This window comes from Manduca sexta, chromosome 9, assembly GCF_014839805.1.
Source record: "Manduca sexta isolate Smith_Timp_Sample1 chromosome 9, JHU_Msex_v1.0, whole genome shotgun sequence".
NCBI classification, from domain to species: domain Eukaryota; kingdom Metazoa; phylum Arthropoda; class Insecta; order Lepidoptera; family Sphingidae; genus Manduca; species Manduca sexta.
This window is the reverse complement of record NC_051123.1, coordinates 6,661,092-6,679,888: the sequence shown is the minus strand read 5'-3', so window position 1 is coordinate 6,679,888 and position 18,797 is coordinate 6,661,092. Positions and strand designations below refer to the sequence as shown.

Genomic DNA, 18,797 nt, shown 5'->3' with positions numbered 1-18,797 from the left:
TGTGTAGTGTGTACCCTTGAGGTTGGTGGCGGCGGCGTCGATCTCGGTGTCGGCGAGCAGCGCGCGGCGGCGGCGTGTCCGTCGCGCGCGGCGACGTGCAGCGCGTTGTACGTGTAGGTAGTGTGTAGTGTGTAGTGTGTACCCTTGAGGTTGGTGGCGGCGGCGTCGATCTCGGTGTCGGCGAGCAGCGCGCGGCGGCGGCGTGTCCGTCGCGCGCGGCGACGTGCAGCGCGTTGTACGTGTAGGTAGTGTGTAGTGTGTAGTGTGTACCCTTGAGGTTGGTGGCGGCGGCGTCGATCTCGGTGTCGGCGAGCAGCGGCGCGCGGCGGCGGCAGTGTCCGTCGCGCGCGGCGACGTGCAGCGCGTTGTACGTGTAGGTAGTGTGTAGTGTGTAGTGTGTACCCTTGAGGTTGGTGGCGGCGGCGTCGATCTCGGTGTCGGCGAGCAGCGCGCGCGGCGGCGGCGTGTCCGTCGCGCGCGGCGACGTGCAGCGCGTTGTACGTGTAGGTAGTGTGTAGTGTGTAGTGTGTACCCTTGAGGTTGGTGGCGGCGGCGTCGATCTCGGTGTCGGCGAGCAGCGCGTGAGTCGGCGTCTTCGTGTCCTTCGCTCGGGGCGACGTGCAGCGCGTTGTACGTGTAGGTAGTGTGTAGTGTGTAGTGTGTACCCTTGAGGTTGGTGGCGGCGGCGTCGATCTCGGTGTCGGCGAGCAGCGCGGCGGCGGCGTGTCCGTCGCGCGCGGCGACGTGCAGCGCGTTGTACGTGTAGGTAGTGTGTAGTGTGTAGTGTGTACCCTTGAGGTTGGTGGCGGCGGCGTCGATCTCGGTGTCGGCGAGCAGTGCGCGGCGGCGGCGTGTCCGTCGCGCGCGGCGACGTGCAGCGCGTTGTACGTGTAGGTAGTGTGTAGTGTGTAGTGTGTACCCTTGAGGTTGGTGGCGGCGGCGTCGATCTCGGTGTCGGCGAGCGGCGGCGCGCGGCGGCGGCGTGTCCGTCGCGCGCGGCGACGTGCAGCGCGTTGTACGTGTAGGTAGTGTGTAGTGTGTAGTGTGTACCCTTGAGGTTGGTGGCGGCGGCGTCGATCTCGGTGTCGGCGAGCAGCGCGCGCGCGGCGGCGGCGTGTCCGTCGCGCGCGGCGACGTGCAGCGCGTTGTACGTGTAGGTAGTGTGTAGTGTGTAGTGTGTACCCTTGAGGTTGGTGGCGGCGGCGTCGATCTCGGTGTCGGCGAGCAGAGGGCGCGCGGCGGCGGCGTGTCCGTCGCGCGCGGCGACGTGCAGCGCGTTGTACGTGTAGGTAGTGTGTAGTGTGTAGTGTGTACCCTTGAGGTTGGTGGCGGCGGCGTCGATCTCGGTGTCGGCGAGCACAGAGCGAGCGGCGGCGGCGTGTCCGTCGCGCGCGGCGACGTGCAGCGCGTTGTACGTGTAGGTAGTGTGTAGTGTGTAGTGTGTACCCTTGAGGTTGGTGGCGGCGGCGTCGATCTCGGTGTCGGCGAGCAGCGCGCGGCGGCGGCGGCGTGTCCGTCGCGCGCGGCGACGTGCAGCGCGTTGTACGTGTAGGTAGTGTGTAGTGTGTAGTGTGTACCCTTGAGGTTGGTGGCGGCGGCGTCGATCTCGGTGTCGGCGAGCAGCGCGCGCGCGGCGGCGGCGTGTCCGTCGCGCGCGGCGACGTGCAGCGCGTTGTACGTGTAGGTAGTGTGTAGTGTGTAGTGTGTACCCTTGAGGTTGGTGGCGGCGGCGTCGATCTCGGTGTCGGCGAGCAGCGCGCGGCGGCGGCGTGTCCGTCGCGCGCGGCGACGTGCAGCGCGTTGTACGTGTAGGTAGTGTGTAGTGTGTAGTGTGTACCCTTGAGGTTGGTGGCGGCGGCGTCGATCTCGGTGTCGGCGAGCAGCGCGCGCGCGGCGGCGTTGTTTTCCTTAGCGCGCGGCGACGTGCAGCGCGTTGTACGTGTAGGTAGTGTGTAGTGTGTAGTGTGTACCCTTGAGGTTGGTGGCGGCGGCGTCGATCTCGGTGTCGGCGAGCAGCGCGCGGCGGCGGCGGTGTCCGTCGCGCGCGGCGACGTGCAGCGCGTTGTACGTGTAGGTAGTGTGTAGTGTGTAGTGTGTACCCTTGAGGTTGGTGGCGGCGGCGTCGATCTCGGTGTCGGCGAGCAGCGCGCGCGGCGGCGGCGGTGTCCGTCGCGCGCGGCGACGTGCAGCGCGTTGTACGTGTAGGTAGTGTGTAGTGTGTAGTGTGTACCCTTGAGGTTGGTGGCGGCGGCGTCGATCTCGGTGTCGGCGAGCAGCTCGCGCGGCGGCGGCGTGTCCGTCGCGCGCGGCGACGTGCAGCGCGTTGTACGTGTAGGTAGTGTGTAGTGTGTAGTGTGTACCCTTGAGGTTGGTGGCGGCGGCGTCGATCTCGGTGTCGGCGAGCAGCGCGCGCGGCGGCGGCGTGTCCGTCGCGCGCGGCGACGTGCAGCGCGTTGTACGTGTAGGTAGTGTGTAGTGTGTAGTGTGTACCCTTGAGGTTGGTGGCGGCGGCGTCGATCTCGGTGTCGGCGAGCAGCGCGCGCGCGGCGGCGGCGTGTCCGTCGCGCGCGGCGACGTGCAGCGCGTTGTCGCCCGCCGCGTCCACGGCGCCGAACTCCGCGCCGCCGCTCACCAGCGCCGACACGATGGCCGCGTGCCCCGCGCCCGCCGCCACGTGTAACGCCGTGCGTCTGCGCGCAACACGCTCTCACTTCAAATTTATATTGTGCTCTCTTCGCATCAGGTCTAATTATAGTATACTCATGTAATTATGGTTTTAAAATATACCTAAATGTATGCTTCGATAAAATAACCATTCTAACTTTTTTAAAGTAAGGTTTCTAGAGGCCGATGCCTCTCAAGCTCGATATTGTGATACATCGACCAAAAAATATAATTTATAGTCGGTAATCAGAATAATATATGTCTGAAACGCTGACAGCCAAGAATGTTTCACATAGATTTTTTCTTAACTTCTTGTTTAAAATCGGTCTTTCTATTATACAATATCGATATTGGTCCCGTTCAAAATTATCGACACCTTCACGGAACGAACAACTTACCAAACGAATACAATAGTTAAACTCACTTGTGAGCGTCCCTGTCATTGGGCCGAGCGCCGGCCAACAGCAAACTCCGCAGCAACACTTCGTTCCCCGCGGCGGCCGCCAGGTGCAGCGGCGGCGTTAGCGTGGAGTCCTGCACGCGCGAGTTCACGTCCACCTCGACGGACAGCAGGAACATTACGCTCTCCATGTCGCACGTCTGAATCGCGACGTGCAGGAAGTTACGACCTTTTTTGTCCACCTAAAAATAAAATATTTTACAATCGAACGTACGTACTATTTTTCTATCAACATTTCTTATTACGGCAACCAATGATTAACACAAAGAAAGTATTTTCTGAATTAAGTTACGACTTTTCATATCAACAATATTTTATCGGTATTGAATAATTATATATTTAAGTATTGATTTACACCTGTTCAGCTGCCTTAGGATTCTTCTCGAGTATAGCTTGCGCGGCTTTATTATTTCTTGCTATGAGCGCGGCGGCGAAGGGCGACACGCCTTTATTATCTCTAGCTGATAAGTCTATATCGGGCTGCGACAGGAGTAGTGTGATGATCGCTGCGTGCTGGTTCTCTATTGCGATGTGAAGCGGCGTCTTTCCTTCAGAGTCCTTGGAGTTTATGTTAGCACCGTGTTCTAGGAGTGTCTAGAAAAAAGCGACATTTTATATCTATCGACATATACAAGTGGTTGAATAAAACACATTTCCATTGCTTTAAAAAATCTAGTAAAAAAAATACCTGTATAACATCGGTGAGCCCCCACGTGCAGCACAGATGCAGCGGCGTCTGCTTCTCGCCGGCGATGTCGGCGCCCTCGCCCGCCGCCCCGAGCCGCCGCGGCGACTCCACGTCGCAACCCGACCGGATTAAGAATGTCGCTAATGTTTCCTTGTTCTCGTCTATAGCCCTGCCGTCAACATTTTGCACATTAATACTTTTACATATACAACAACGTGGGTAATACTAAAAAATATTTATCGGCGCTTGTCAATCAACACTTTATATTAAAAGCTATAATTTTTGACACTGAGCAATGAAGCTCTGCGAGTCTCAGCGAATACTTTATAAAGATAATGCTTATCGAAAATGTGTAAATTCTGTCGCTAAATAAATGCTTACTTATGTAACAAAGTCTGCAGACATCCGTCGGGACCAGTCCCCCAACAATCTGCGTCTGCGCCGTTTCTTACGAGGATCTAAAATGGGGTTTAAAATTGAAGTTTATGCTCTAAACAATATGGTTGAATTTATATTGGCAAAAATGACATTTTTACAGTTAACAATATCACCTCTATAACGAGGAAGTTTAATAATGGAATAAATATATTAGACTATCAAACAGCAATGTCACTATAAAAACGACTCTATTGATGCAGTTATCAAAATATATCCCAATGTCATTAAAGCTCAACTTACGCTGGCAACTTCCTCTTGTCCAGAGTCCAAAGCAGCCCACAATGGAGGAACGCCGTTCGCGTCCAACCGGCTCATATCCACACCGCGTACACACAACGCTTCCACGACCAAACCTAAACGGCAATGTATTGCCAGTTGCAATGGCGTTTCGCCTGCTTCCGTCCTGCAATGAGGAATATACAAGGAGGTTACTTTTAGTATTATTTTTGTTTATGCATTATAAGTTATAAAAACATTATTTCCTATTGTTGGTATAACTAGAGGCATAATAAGTAGCATTATATTTGTGTAGTTCAAAGATATACAACTAGAGCGCGGTACACGTATGGTAAATTAACAAAAATATGTATCACACTTACAAAGCATTCATGTCAGCGCCATGATCTAATAAGTAGATGGCGGTTCTAGAATCTTCCTCGACAATAGCTTGGTGTAACAGAGTAAAGCCTTTCCCATTGCGTATATTGGGATCAGAGCCACCTTCGATCAACGGAGCCACTAAGTTCTTGTGTCCTGTAAATGAGGGTAATTTGGTTATTCATGTTTTATGATGTCTATGATATACTTCATTTTCTATAAAAGCTTCTATTATTTGTAGCAATTAATTGTGTTGAAAAGTGGTACACAGCTAGGGATACCTACTAACCAGAGATACCAGAGGTATCTCTCGATCGATAGCAATAAATATTACTTTGGTTCCACTTATCGTTTCTTCATAAACTGCTCAAACCACTTATGTATGTTAGTAATTGAAATGTCTTACAAGCATTCTGCGTTCTTACCTTCAGTAAGCGCTAGACTGACAGCTGTATCTCCCTCTGAGTTCTTAAGGTTCAGGTTGGGCACTAAGCTGACATTGCTACGGTCCGTGGAGGGAAGGTCTCCCTTCTCGACCAGCTTCTTGTGCTCAATGATCGCCAGTACCGCGCCTTCATGATTGTTTAATACTGCGAGATGTAATGGCGTTTGTCTAAAACATGTTTTAATCGTTACTAAAACCACAAGAATAATGAAATATATGATGTGAAAGTGTGTGAAGATTTTGAGCATTTCATTACTATAATTGATATAGGCTTTTTACCCACGTAAAAGTGCTATGAGACTTTTATATCGGGAAAAGGCCTATCATGCGAGTCGCGAGCAGAAGCTAGTTTAAAATGACATATACTCGACAATTATGTATACAGTTCTGACCCTTTCACTCTAAGATGTAAAACATGGCCCGTGTGGTGTCATTTTTATACGCGATACAAATTAAAATCATCCGCAAATTGTATAGTGAATTACCTTTTATGTGTATACTGAACTTATTTTTTTCTATTTATTAAATTCAATACTAATCTTACCTATAAACAGTGTCCTCCTGTTCACCATATGACGTCTGCAAGTTCGGTCGTGCGCCGTTCTCCAGTAACGCGGTAGTGAGTCGAGCCAGTCCGTTGGCACAAGCCGCGTGCAGAGCGGTCAAGCCGGCCTCGTTGGTGTGGTTCAACTCGCCGTTCAAGTGAGTGGTTAGGAACACTGCTGAATCCTGGAGTGAAAATAAAGATTAGCTCGCTGCTTCTGTGTCTAGTTTTTGAGTAAATAAATATTTTACGTACATCTTTATAAAGAGACGAATATGTATCATAATTCCTACTGATTACACTGGATCTTATAAACCGGAATTCTTTAAAAATAACGAAGCAAATTCCTCATGGCGCTCAATGGGGGAGGCCTATGTCCAGCAGTTGACGTTTCCTGGCTGAAATGATGATGATGAAATAAGCAAATCACCAGAACGTAACTACACTGACTATGTGCGATTGATACGTAACTAAGGCCTGTGTAAACTGAGTGTTATCATCAGGCATCATGAACCACCGGTCAGTTCTATGCGGAGGACCTTAGAAAGCCACAAAGACCACCAATCAACCTACACTTCCCAAGAACCCACACTTATTTAAACTTAATTGCACGCAGACAAATATAACATACTTCAAACCACCCCTGAGCCAGTATGTGCAGCAAACTGTCTCCAGATCCAGAATACGTCGGGTTAGGCTGACATCCCTTCTCCAACAGTTTCGCCGCAAACCCTCTTTCGACGACACTTTCCGTCTTCCCTTCCACTGGGTCTTCGGTAAACGCGTTCTTATTCGTCACAGGCGTGTCGAAGGGATTCGAACCGTTCATGACTAAAGTCTCGCTTGACGAGATTGAAGCTCGTCTGTCGTCGACGAGGGCGTAGTATAGGGGCGGGTGCTCGTCGTTCAGTGTTCTCAGGTTCGTGTCCAGCGTTGGTTGTTTCAGTAACAAGTCGAATATCCTCATGTTTCTTGATATCACAGCTTGGTGGAGTGGTGTGCTGGAATTATATACATTTATGACTCTTCTGATGGTTTTTAAAGTAAGTTATGTATGTTTTTAAATTACAGAAATCAATAATCCCAGTTTACTTTTCTGATTTATTTACCATTTTGTAGTTTTGTGCGAATATGAAAATGCGAGTATTTTTAACTAAAAGTGTTACGTTGCCGCTACGAAAAAATCTCTTAGAGACATAGTTATGACACAAGGTTGTGTAAATCTAAAGTTACGTTTTATTGATATTTATTTTTTTCTGAAGATAGAATTTTTTTATTTAACATCTACCAGTTACTTATTGTAAACTGTAATTTTCAAGAATATAAGTATTTTGTTTCATTCAGCAACGCAATATCAAAATTACCCTGTATACTATAATTAGTTACAAAATGTTTTTTTTTCTGATGGCAATTTACTGTGGTAGGGCCACATTGAAGACATATTTGTATACAATCTAAACGAGCCCAAACGGCGACGCTTGATTTTTTTTATTATATATGTGCATTTTTTTTCCATATATAAACTCACTGACCAACAACTGCAATAGAATTGAACAGCGATGGCTATCCTATTAAATACAAACATTACCAACTCCTTACAATGCACATGCAATTGCTATTACTTCCTGATATTTCCAACGAATCGTTCGTTGACCCGTTTTTAAGTATTCTACGAACGTCTATAGCACGGGTTGTACCATTGTACTATATCCAAATCTTTACATTCACTGCATAATAGTCTTTATCGACCGATTTCTAGTACAAAGGGATGTCAAGAATAAACCAATCACAATTTATTTGTAAGCATGACAAACATACTTTATTCTGATTCGTTCATTTTCGCTGTCAATTCGAAGGCAATTACTGTTATTATGAAACTCACTATGAAATTTGACTTATACAGAAAAAAACCCCAAACTTTATACATTCTGGATTTCTCGTTAGAGCAAAAATTCTTCCAATATTTTAAAAGATTCTGACATTCTATAGTTAATATTGTAATCTTTATATTTTGGCAAATATCAGAATACCAATAACGATTGTAATAATAAACACTCTTATATCTTCTTTAAGCAGCATCGTTTATACTGTTGCAATAGCAATATTTATAACACATATAATAACGGTAGAAAATAACTTGTTTCATACTCACAATCCTTTCCTATTCTGTCTGTTTATATCTGCGCCTTTCTGTATCATTACTTCAGCGATTTCCGCCATTTGTTCCATCGTTTCTTCATCGCACGAGCTGGCCGTTAGTGATGCTATGAGATGTAAAGCTGTGTCGCTCTCTTCTCTGCAAAGAAATGTGTCAAGCAAACAATGAAATCTATGCTGTGTTCATTAAACTATTAATCAGTCTGCAGCTTTAGTAGAGCATTATAACAGGGGTCATAGCGATTTTAGGTTTAGGCTTGCTCATTGCTGGCATAAACCTAAGCTTGTTTTGCAAATTTGGTCACTTATGCAAGTATATGTATACACCCTACCTTTATATAACAGTAACAGGTCGATCGCCGATTTTAAAAGCGTTTCAATATTTTCTTTATAGAATTACAGTATACGTTGCTATATTTTTTGTAGGAATTGGACAGATGACTTACTTTGTGGTGAGATTGGGGTCCGCACCATTGGTGACGAGGAACTTGGCCGAAAATGCATCTCGTGCATCGATAGCCCTGTGCAGTAGAGTCCTGCCGCGAGGGCCCCTCGCGTCTGCGTCAGCGCAGTGTTGCAACAGAGTCGTCGCTATGGACGAGCTGCGTCCGCGCAGGGCCAGCTCTAACGGAAGTTCACCCCGTGATGACATCGCGTTCACTATATCTGTCATCTGGAACAAATTTGTTATTGATTAATATATGTATGTATTAATATTATGAATGGGGAATTTGTGTTTGTGACTTGTTTAAATTGTTTTAAAATTGCAGCAGTGGAGCAACGGATTGAACACTTTTATGGCTTGATGTAGATAGGTTCTTTAGAACCTTAAGTGCGGTGTTCACGCGAACAGAGCCACGATCAAAAGCTAGTAAATTATAAACACCTTAGGGATCAGATACCAGTGACACAATCTTCAACAAGTAATAATATACCACATAATATATTATTGGATTTATTTTAGGTTAAAAAAAAATAATATTATCAGCCTGTATTATATACTTTGCCCACTGCTGAGCACGGGCCTCCTCTACTACTGAGAGGGATTAGGTCTTAGTCCACCACGCTGGCCTAGTGCGGATTGGTAGACTTCACACACCTTCGAAATTCCTATACAGAACTTCTCAGATGTGCAGGTTTCCTCACGATGTTTTCCTTCACCATTAAAGCGAACGATAAATTCACAAAGAATACACACATGATTTTAGAAACGTCAGAGGTGTATGCCCTTGGGATTTGAACCTGCGGACATCCGTTGTGGCAGTCCATTCCACACAGAACTAGGCTATCGCCGCTCTTTTAGGTTATTGAGATTAAATTATAAGTGCCTTAAAAGGTAATAAAAACGACATTTGTCATCAATAAAGAGTCATCATGTCATGTCGGAAATCTGAGACTGTATAATTAATTCTGATATTATGATAGCGTCGAAATTAAAATTGTGCGCAGTATAGCAAAAATATTCGAGTCTAGATTAAAATATTTTGTCCATTACTTCCTAATTGACATTTAAATATCTGGCACGGCTAGTATTTTGTGAACAAGGAACTGAGGTATCATAGCCGATTGTATGCAAGTATAATAAATTTTCTATTAATGGTAATTATTTGGTATGACTGAATTAAGGGTCCAGGACAGCCAACTTGGTAATGGAGCGGACTGCCGAGACAAAGGTCCGTTGGTTCGAAACCTAAGATACATATCTAGATATTCGCATTCATGTTATCAATCATCGTTCGCTTTAGCGGCGAAGGAAAACATCGTGAGGAAACGTACATTAAGAGTTTTACATTAGAATTTCTTAGATATGTAAGTCTGCCAACTCGCGCTAATCTAGCGAGATGGATAAGATCTAAAACCTCTCAGTAGTCAAGAAAGCCTGTAGTGGAACGATATATACTGGGTTGGTATTATGATTATTTATAAATCAGGTTTGACGACGCTATTGATATTTGTTAATATATTATTCTTCATTATTTCATCCACGTAATAAAATATCAGGGTAACTCCGTAGATTTAATATTGTGTATGTAGTTGTAGACGACTACTATACTCTAACATTGTCGAGGAAATTCTGAGGGAGGAAGTATAAATTATAACTATTATGTTACATGCATGAAGACACCTCATTAACTATTAATAATTCTATACTATAACTGAAACCGTTCTTTATCCAAGTATTTTTAAATGATTTATACTCGCCGAATAACCTTTCGGCTTCAATTAAGTGATTTGTTTGTCTGTGATCTCAAAGTGTGCAGCTAAGTCCAGTAGGACGTCCACCGATGATTTTTTTTTTATATAGCAGGCATTTAAGACAGTAGGGGCAGTTGAACGCAGGATGGATAAAAACAGATACAAATCGATTAAATGATTAATCAAACCAATGTGAAACATACGTTTCATTTAAAACAAACGTGAGTATTTTCGATACGTGCCTGTGTTACGAGCGGTATGTAATGGGTTACGTCTGCGTTTCGTCCGTTAAGTAATCGTGAACTAACCAAAGCACGTCACGGCACCATCTAAAACATTCATCATTATTACCTGCGCGTACTCTGAAGGGGTGTGCTGACAATACGTTTTTCCGGACTGCTATCAGATCTTCATTCACTGCGGCGGAGGGACACTTTAATATTGAAATTACTAACTGTTTCCGTATTATTAAAAATGTCACGAATAAGAATAAAAGTGGTTTAATGTCACGTCATGAGAATAAAATCAGATTACGGGAATGAGCAGCAAGATGAAACTCTAATGATAAGGTAATATGTACATTATGCAGTTTGTGTGCGTGACGTACCGCTTTCATACCGCTCTTGCATTGCCTGTGTATTTTTGGCAAAATGCATCGTGGACCTTGCATGATTCATCAAGGGCTACAAAAATTATGTCAGTCAAAACAATCAGCAGTTAACACCGTGCCAAATGGGGAAGTTGACGATAATTTTAGAATCTAAATAAGCCATCAAATTAATATACGTCGAGCGATGTGCGGCGCGCTAAGAATGCGCGGCACACGCGCCCTGCTCCATGCAGCTTGATGAATTACAATACGCTACTTTCACGGTTACACAATACACAACACCAATATGTTATAGAATATTCGATGCACTCATAGCGCATGCTCATTTGGTATCATGTAATAAATCTGTACCATGGAAGTGGAGAAACTAAAGCGGCACGTGAAATATTAATAGCGCGGATGACCTTCATTGCAAAGAGGAAATACGTATGTTCAAGTATGTCATTGACGTTTCAGGCTATGCATCAACGATGGTACATGTAAATACATTCATACATTCTTTTATCCTTCCATCCATTCTTCAATCCCTATTTCTCCTCTAAAAGGTCAGAAACGCGTCCATTAAGCGGTGTGGAAATTCTTAAGCGGTAGATGAGGATTCATTTCAGAGATCCCTGCTCATGCTGTCTTTGCTCTTCATTAAAGTAAACTTCAGAACTAAAAACAACTGCATGACACCCGGTAATCCTCATCTGAGTAAGACCGCAGCACCGTATCACTATTTCAAAGGTAATGCGTGGTAAATAGGCCACAGACGCAATCTTCGAGGTAAATATGCCTATTTTACCGACATTTGAGTGTTGCGTGAATATAGCTACTCTATTTCTATACAACGTAATATAAATTGCTTGATATATACAACTCGTATTGATAGTAACCATACTCAAGCGAACTCTGACCAATTTATGTGTATCATTAGAAAAGTAAACAACATTAAAATAATTAAATTTTACCCTTAGGAATGTAATTGAAATAGACGTGAATAATGTATATTCTTATCTCGTTCTTCGTGTATATTATATTTTCAGTAATCGCGACTCAAAAAATAATGAAAACGCAACTTTGTTCAGAATAACCATTTTAATTTATTTATCTGGCGCCTCTTCGGTGTTGTAGAAGACCATTATTATTAATTAGTTTGTAATAAAAAGTTATTTGTTTTAATAGTAAATACCAATGCATCGAATATTATAAAATGTGATTTTTGATTTTGTTTACCTACTTTTTTAACAGTTGAAACTCTACAAAACTAAAAGTCAAGTATATTTAGTGAATCATTACACAAAAAAGTTTAGTAGTAATCTATATTTTCATCATTATATTTGATTTTAAAGTGTCCTTATTATTCATGTAACATTGGTTTACCAAGAACTGATTACTCACGACCTCGTTTCCACAAAGTTAATGTAAAGAAAATAATAACGAGGAAATCAACGCACCATTGAGGTTTGTAGAAGCGTTATAACCACATAGAATTACCTTATCCATTAATTAGCTACGTATTTACATGGTACTAACCTAGAAACGGTCTCTGTATATAATACTAGCTTTTGCTTAGTGACAAATTTTTCAACGGAGTAGTCCATATTTTTCTCGGGCACAAAATTATTACTGACCAAAAATTAAAAAATATATTAATGATTTAGGTGTGTATGCCCAACAGGCGGACATAATTACTTTTGCCTTTATAACATTAATAATAATTTTATTTATGAATAATATTTCCAGTTTCAAAATAAGGAAAAATTAATGAGGGTAAGTGTAGTGTAGATTACATTCTAATAGAGCTACCATCGTAATTCGCGCATTTGATGAATGTGAATTTTGACATATCATTCTAGTTCCCAAAATGGTCCTGAGTGGACCGTGACCGTGTTCAAATTGAATATGCATAGCTAAGACAGAACAACGTCTGACAGGTCAGCTAGTTTATTAATAAAAACAACAAAAATCTCAATTTTAATGTCAATGCGCAAATAAAAAGAAACAATAACATAATATTGATGTCAAAAAGGCAATGAAATCCATTTAATTATCTACGTCTTCCATTACCCAGATTCTGTTCCAGTGCATGGCACATTACTATAAAGTTTGCAAGCAGCATGCATGTCGCACATGGCTTAATTTTTACCATGTAGCGCCTGCTTGATATCAAGCCTCACGGAATCCAATCTGTAGGTAGTTGAAGCGGCTATTTTTAATTCTTAATGTAATTTAAAGGGTAATTAATCGGATACGCTCACTGCACATTGGAAGAGCAAAGCTCACCAGTTCTTGTTGGTGTCCAATATCTTTGACCTTCCCATAATTATAAACATCTTTTATTTAGCTAATCTTTAAGTCTATATTAGTTGTCCCTATGTACAAATAACGCAATGTTATTTCAGTAGCTCGCAGAACAGTTCAATATGTGGATAATATTGTGTATTTTTTACAGAAATTTATCATTTACACAATATAATTAATGTATTAGAGTAAAAAGCGAGATAATGACAATATGCATTTATATGTAAACAACCATAAACTAAAGCAAACATTTGATATATTTTAAAAAACTAAAATGTGAGTAATACCGGTTCCTATGTAAATATAGTAATAATACTTTTTATAATTTCCTTGAAAAGCTACATTGTTAGTCAGTGTATTCGAAAGATCACATGTTGGATTTTACATAATTAATAGTAGATTCATTTAAATGCTGTTTCCCGCTATTACTTTGCGTTCTATTATTAATGACGATTGTACAACAGTGCGGGGTGATGTTGCGTCGGAAGAGTTGCTACCGTAACAAGAAAAACTAATAATAATTATTAAAAAACCATTTCTAATGTCTTTAGCTTTATCCTTTGAGTATTCAGAAGCTACGTACAACCAATACAATATCAGTAATCTGCATTAAGCTTCAGTTGAACACCTTTTTTATTACTTGTAAATAATCCCCTTCTCATATTTAAACAAAAGTTTCTTCCAGCTTGTTGTTATTAATGGATATTAGACTACATGTATCCCTGGTGGTACCTCAATATAGATCGATTAGCCTGCACCACGTGCTGGATACGATAACACAAATGTTCATAGACAAATACTTCATATCAGTAAACATTTTCGTATTCTATTTTTAATACCGTCTATAAAATCAATAAAATCGTTAAACATTAAAAGGACATCGAAGATGCATTTCACAAATATGACACCAATGTCATCTACAAAAGGCGCCGTTTTGGGTATAAAAAGATATTTATTTTGAACCTGACCTTTACGTAACCGCTGCCCTTTCGCACACGTATAGGAATAGGTTTGGCTAACTCATCAATTTTGCATGGCATCGTCTCCGATACTCCCTGAGATATTTTGCATCTGTTTCATTTCGTAAAATCCGCAGATATTTTCTTCTTGGTGTCTTTCCCTATTGAATATTCACAATTGAAATGTCATTTCGGGTTCAAAACACTCTTTATGCAAAATGGGACAAAATAAGAGACAATATTTTATTGAAATTATTAAAGCTATCTTATACAGGTGCACTTATGCCTAGGTCTTGTTTCATAAGGTACACATGACACAAATACCTATTTGATTATCTCACTTCTACTATGTCATAGTTTCGAACAGTTCAATGACCATGTTCTTAAAGTATATAGAATGTGCGCAGTGTAGCGTTATTGATTACTCTCTCAATTAGATTTGTAATTATGATCACATGTCATCCGATTACTAATTAGTAATCACAATTACATGATTATTTTTCAGTGCGTTCCATGTTTGTTCATATTTAAAAACAGTATACTACCTGAAATCAGATTTACGGATTTTCCGAAAGATTATATTGAATAAAAAATCTGTTGAAAATATAACTACATTTAAATTTGGAAAACAATTTTAATATTCTGTTCGCAGGTATATTGTTATAGGTATTATACATATTGATCGCTATCAGAGCGATTTCATTTGTTACACCAAATATAATATTTAGCGCATCTAAAACTTAATATAATAAACAAAAATATCATCTCATCAACTAATAAAGAAATCCACGATGATTTTCCTACGTCACTTTCTTAAAGTCCCATCTGATACTTTGCGGTTCCGATGCATTCGCCTACTACCTTAGTGACGTCAATCTTTTGTTCAGAGTGAATAACACGGGGAAGCTATATAGCAAATATCAACATCTAAATTTTCAAACCCATAATAATATTCCCAGCGACTTATATTTAAAAACGAATCAAATTGAAACTATGAACAGTCAATTTTCCAAACACATAATACTATTAACGTCGATTTTATATTTAAAAACAAATCAAATTGAAACAATAAAATACTATGCTGATTGCTCGAGGTGTCTGTTTCTTTTTCGACACTTCACCACCCACATACACGGATTTGATGAAGCGTATCCTCGAAGAATGTACAGTATCAATACACGAGTACTGCACGTAACGGTGCATTCAATTGATCGTCACGAACAGTCTGCCGGGGAATGCTCACCGGATGATAACGATTTGCGTAATGACGAGATCAGTGTCAAAGCGCGTCGGGTCGGACGTAAAGAGTTGTTTATCACGACTGCAGATCGTTGCTGATTATGGCTATTGTTTATAGGCAGGTTTCAGATTCTTTACACATTTAAAACCTTTTCAGTGTTCCCGTTCTTCAGTTTTTGTGTGTTGAGGTGGTATTACTTTAAAACCGTATCTTGTTTATATATTTCTTATTTATTGCAGTTTGAAATGCAAAAAAAAAAAATTATCTCGTACGATCATATAACATTTTGGTTTGAAGCCTGGAAATTAATATTTCTCTAGTTGGTTTTAATATTTAGGTCTTTACTCCAAGAGACGTTTACATTGTACGACACACACATAAATAACAATATCCATCCATTATCCAGACAAAGTGAACCGCAACACGAAGTATATTTGTGGTATGCACGATACAACATACTGAGTATAGCATATTACCTGACGTCGCAAATAAAAGGCATACGAGCGTCGTGACTCGTGAGTCACCAGTAGTGGGCGTGCGTAAATGGTACTTGTAAGAATCGCAGGATCCATCCAGGGGTGTTATTCTCTATCAGCCGGTATCAATAATTTACTAACATTTAACTTGTATTTGCTATACCATTCTACAGTAAAAGTTACGCTGTTACTGCTGTTTCAATATCCCGTAATCCCAGTGAGTTCATCCGCCGAAGCGTTTTATTTTTGCATTGAGTAGTTTACTATTAATCTTGTTCTAAAAAATACAATTTTGAGTACTTTCTATGTTTTACCTATTATTTTTTTCAATATTTTTGTAATTATGATTAATAGCTCTATGTTCATTTTTGGGAAAAAAACAAAACGCACCAATGAAAGTAATCATATTCGATCCTCCGATTGATAGCTAAACTGCACGGATAAGGTATTCTTACCCATCTTAGTTTATATAAACATAGATAACTACCGACAGAAATCATTTCAACTGTTTGTAATCCGTCGGTAAGATATTAACGCCCGAATACTGAAACGCTACTCAACCAACCAACTTGTCTGAGGCCTACTTAAATTTAACAGGCTACTTAATTTAAATGGCATTCTCAAACGTACATTAAAAGATTTTACGGAAAACTCAGTAGAGGAGCAGTTAATTTGCTATAGATTATAAAAAGTATGTTTTCGTTTACATAATTTTAATAAAATGATATTTATGTGTCGTTTCACGTAGCATAATTTATGAAACATAAAAAAAAATCAAATAACGTAATACGCAGTTTAATTAAAAATGATTTTTAATTATTAAATTCTCAACATTGATGTAGTAAATACATTCCAACTTATTTATACTTGCCATTTGGCAGCATGATCAGTATTGACATTAGTCACTTTAGAAAAAAAAACTTCTGCATCTGTCAAATTTTCGTCAACAATTAAATCGTAGTGATTATTTTCTCTTTGTTAACAACATAATTCTTATTTCGTGTCTTACCACAGAAGTTCCTATTTTGTAATTGTATAAATATAATCAATGGAGTCTGCAAATAACAAAACCCAAAAAAGGGGTTGAAATTATACCTAAATAGAAAAACAAGAACTGCTGGATATAGTGAAAAAGTAAGTATTGGATTTATTTGGAGGCCCATCGAATTAAGAAAAAAGGGCATTGCACGATGCGGGCTGCTTCCGACATTCAATCTGGAAATTTTTGCGGGAGGCCTTTGTTCAGCAATGGATATCATGTGGGTGATAATGTTATTTTTGTTAAATAATTTTTAAAAATATATTTGTTTTATTGGCAGCTCTCGTGAGGAACACAAGCAGTGAGCTGTGGGCGAGTAGCCGGCTGTGAAGTGAGAGGCCGTGGGTTCTCTTGTGTGATATATATAATCAATTAATCAATCAATAATTTATTCAAGAAATAGACTTCTGCAGGCATCTATGTATATGTACTATGTGTAGCAAAATGTCTGTAATAAAATTTTATATGTCTGATATATAAGAATTACAATTAAAAAATATAATAATTACAATAAAGTTTCTTCTTGCTTCTCTAATAATTATTTCTTCATTCAGACATGTTGACTTTCAATAAAATTTATTTCCCTTAAAACTGTTACATACACACATAATAAAGCTAATCATCCTAGAAGGGGTAGGCAGAGACACAACTAGTTCCATGATATAAGCACAGGCACAACTAGTGCCATGATATGAGTACACCATGATGTACCGTAGGTTCCTACACATGAGAAATATCCCAGATGACCCTTTGATAGGTGCCTGTGGTAAAGAAACGAAGGGCAATAAATATCTGGTATTTCTTTTTTATGACCGGCTAGGCTGGATCAATATCCAGTTTAAATCAATATGATGAATTAACATTGCTGAAATGACAATTCCTGAATTAGAAAGCATAATTTAGGACAATTCCTGAATTAATGAACATAAATACTCTTCGAAAGTGTCTAATTTCTCTCGATTTCTTCGATTGACCCTATATTCTTCTTCAGACAGTGATGATAGTGAAGAAAAAGACATTTTATTAAATCGAAAGAGAATATAATAACAACTAACACAACAATAAATATTTTAGCGTAAAGATTTGAGAGTAGTCGCAAGCACTCTCAAATTAATCTCAATTAACAGCCATATAAGGCGGCCTTAAATAGCTGTCAAACTTTAAGCAGGGTTTGTGAATACCGTTTGAATCAATAAGCGGACCTTAAACCTTCGTCGCCTTAAATTTAAGGTTAGGAAATAAGTGACGTTTCAGTATACCAATTTCAAAGATAACGAATGCTTAAATCCGTGAGGCCAACTTAAATATTTAAGTGGCGTTTGAGTATTCGGGCGTAAGACAGGTTGTATGACAATGTAAACACATAACACGGGTGTGTTACGCTATCTTCGTGAAATTTGCGTGCAATTGTATTCTGTAAGCTAATTTCCATTGTCATAAACGCGATGAAGTTTTTACGTGCTGGTAATTATAAACTGTTAAAACAGCGTATGGCGTAGGAATTTAGGGTCCAGATGCTTTTGTAATTTTAAATCACTATCGGTGTATTGAACCTTGTTGTTGATAGTTAGTTCCTTGTGGCTGAATGAACGTATTATCAAATTATTTGAGTAAGGCAAATGGTAAAAGTGTTTCATACTTAGGAATTGTAATTGTATTGTTGGGAATGTTTTATAGGTGACAATAATTTGAATTAATTATTGTTTTATTTTTAAACCTCTATATAATATTTCTATTGACAATAAAATGCGTATAAATATGTATGTACACCCAGTAAATAGTAATAATCTTATCACAGTTCCATATTCCGACAAGTAATTGCCGATAAAATGTGTAAATAAACAATATTTATCGAGTAATAAAAAATAGTAAATACCCTGTTTATGATGCATACTTATTGTTTGTTAGTAATCTAGGTGGTTTTTCGACAAACAATACCTCGTGGTCACTTCTAAACACTATAAACGCTTCAATACTATTTAATTAAAACTATAGGAA

The 18,797-nt window shown here is 40.4% G+C and overlaps 1 protein-coding gene across 2 annotated transcripts in view; it reads right to left on the bottom strand.

Moving 5' to 3' along the window:
- Positions 1–18,797, bottom strand: part of LOC115441303 (rabankyrin-5) — a 70,707-nt gene that overhangs the window by 4,818 nt on the left and 47,092 nt on the right. Inside the window, exons 6-17 of one of the 2 annotated variants that reach the window (XM_030166035.2) lie at positions 8,440–8,666; positions 7,989–8,132; positions 6,468–6,837; positions 5,837–6,021; positions 5,273–5,460; positions 4,850–5,003; positions 4,491–4,653; positions 4,194–4,270; positions 3,813–3,981; positions 3,482–3,718; positions 3,089–3,306; positions 2,491–2,690 (exon numbers count right to left, since the gene is read on the bottom strand). In XM_030166035.2, coding sequence (XP_030021895.1) covers positions 2,491–2,690; positions 3,089–3,306; positions 3,482–3,718; positions 3,813–3,981; positions 4,194–4,270; positions 4,491–4,653; positions 4,850–5,003; positions 5,273–5,460; positions 5,837–6,021; positions 6,468–6,837; positions 7,989–8,132; positions 8,440–8,666 — 2,332 coding nt within the window. Of the gene's footprint in view, positions 1–2,490; positions 2,711–3,088; positions 3,307–3,481; positions 3,719–3,812; positions 3,982–4,193; positions 4,271–4,490; positions 4,654–4,849; positions 5,004–5,272; positions 5,461–5,836; positions 6,022–6,467; positions 6,838–7,988; positions 8,133–8,439; positions 8,667–18,797 lie in introns of those variants that run through there. The other variant, XM_037436715.1, reaches the window with a different exon arrangement.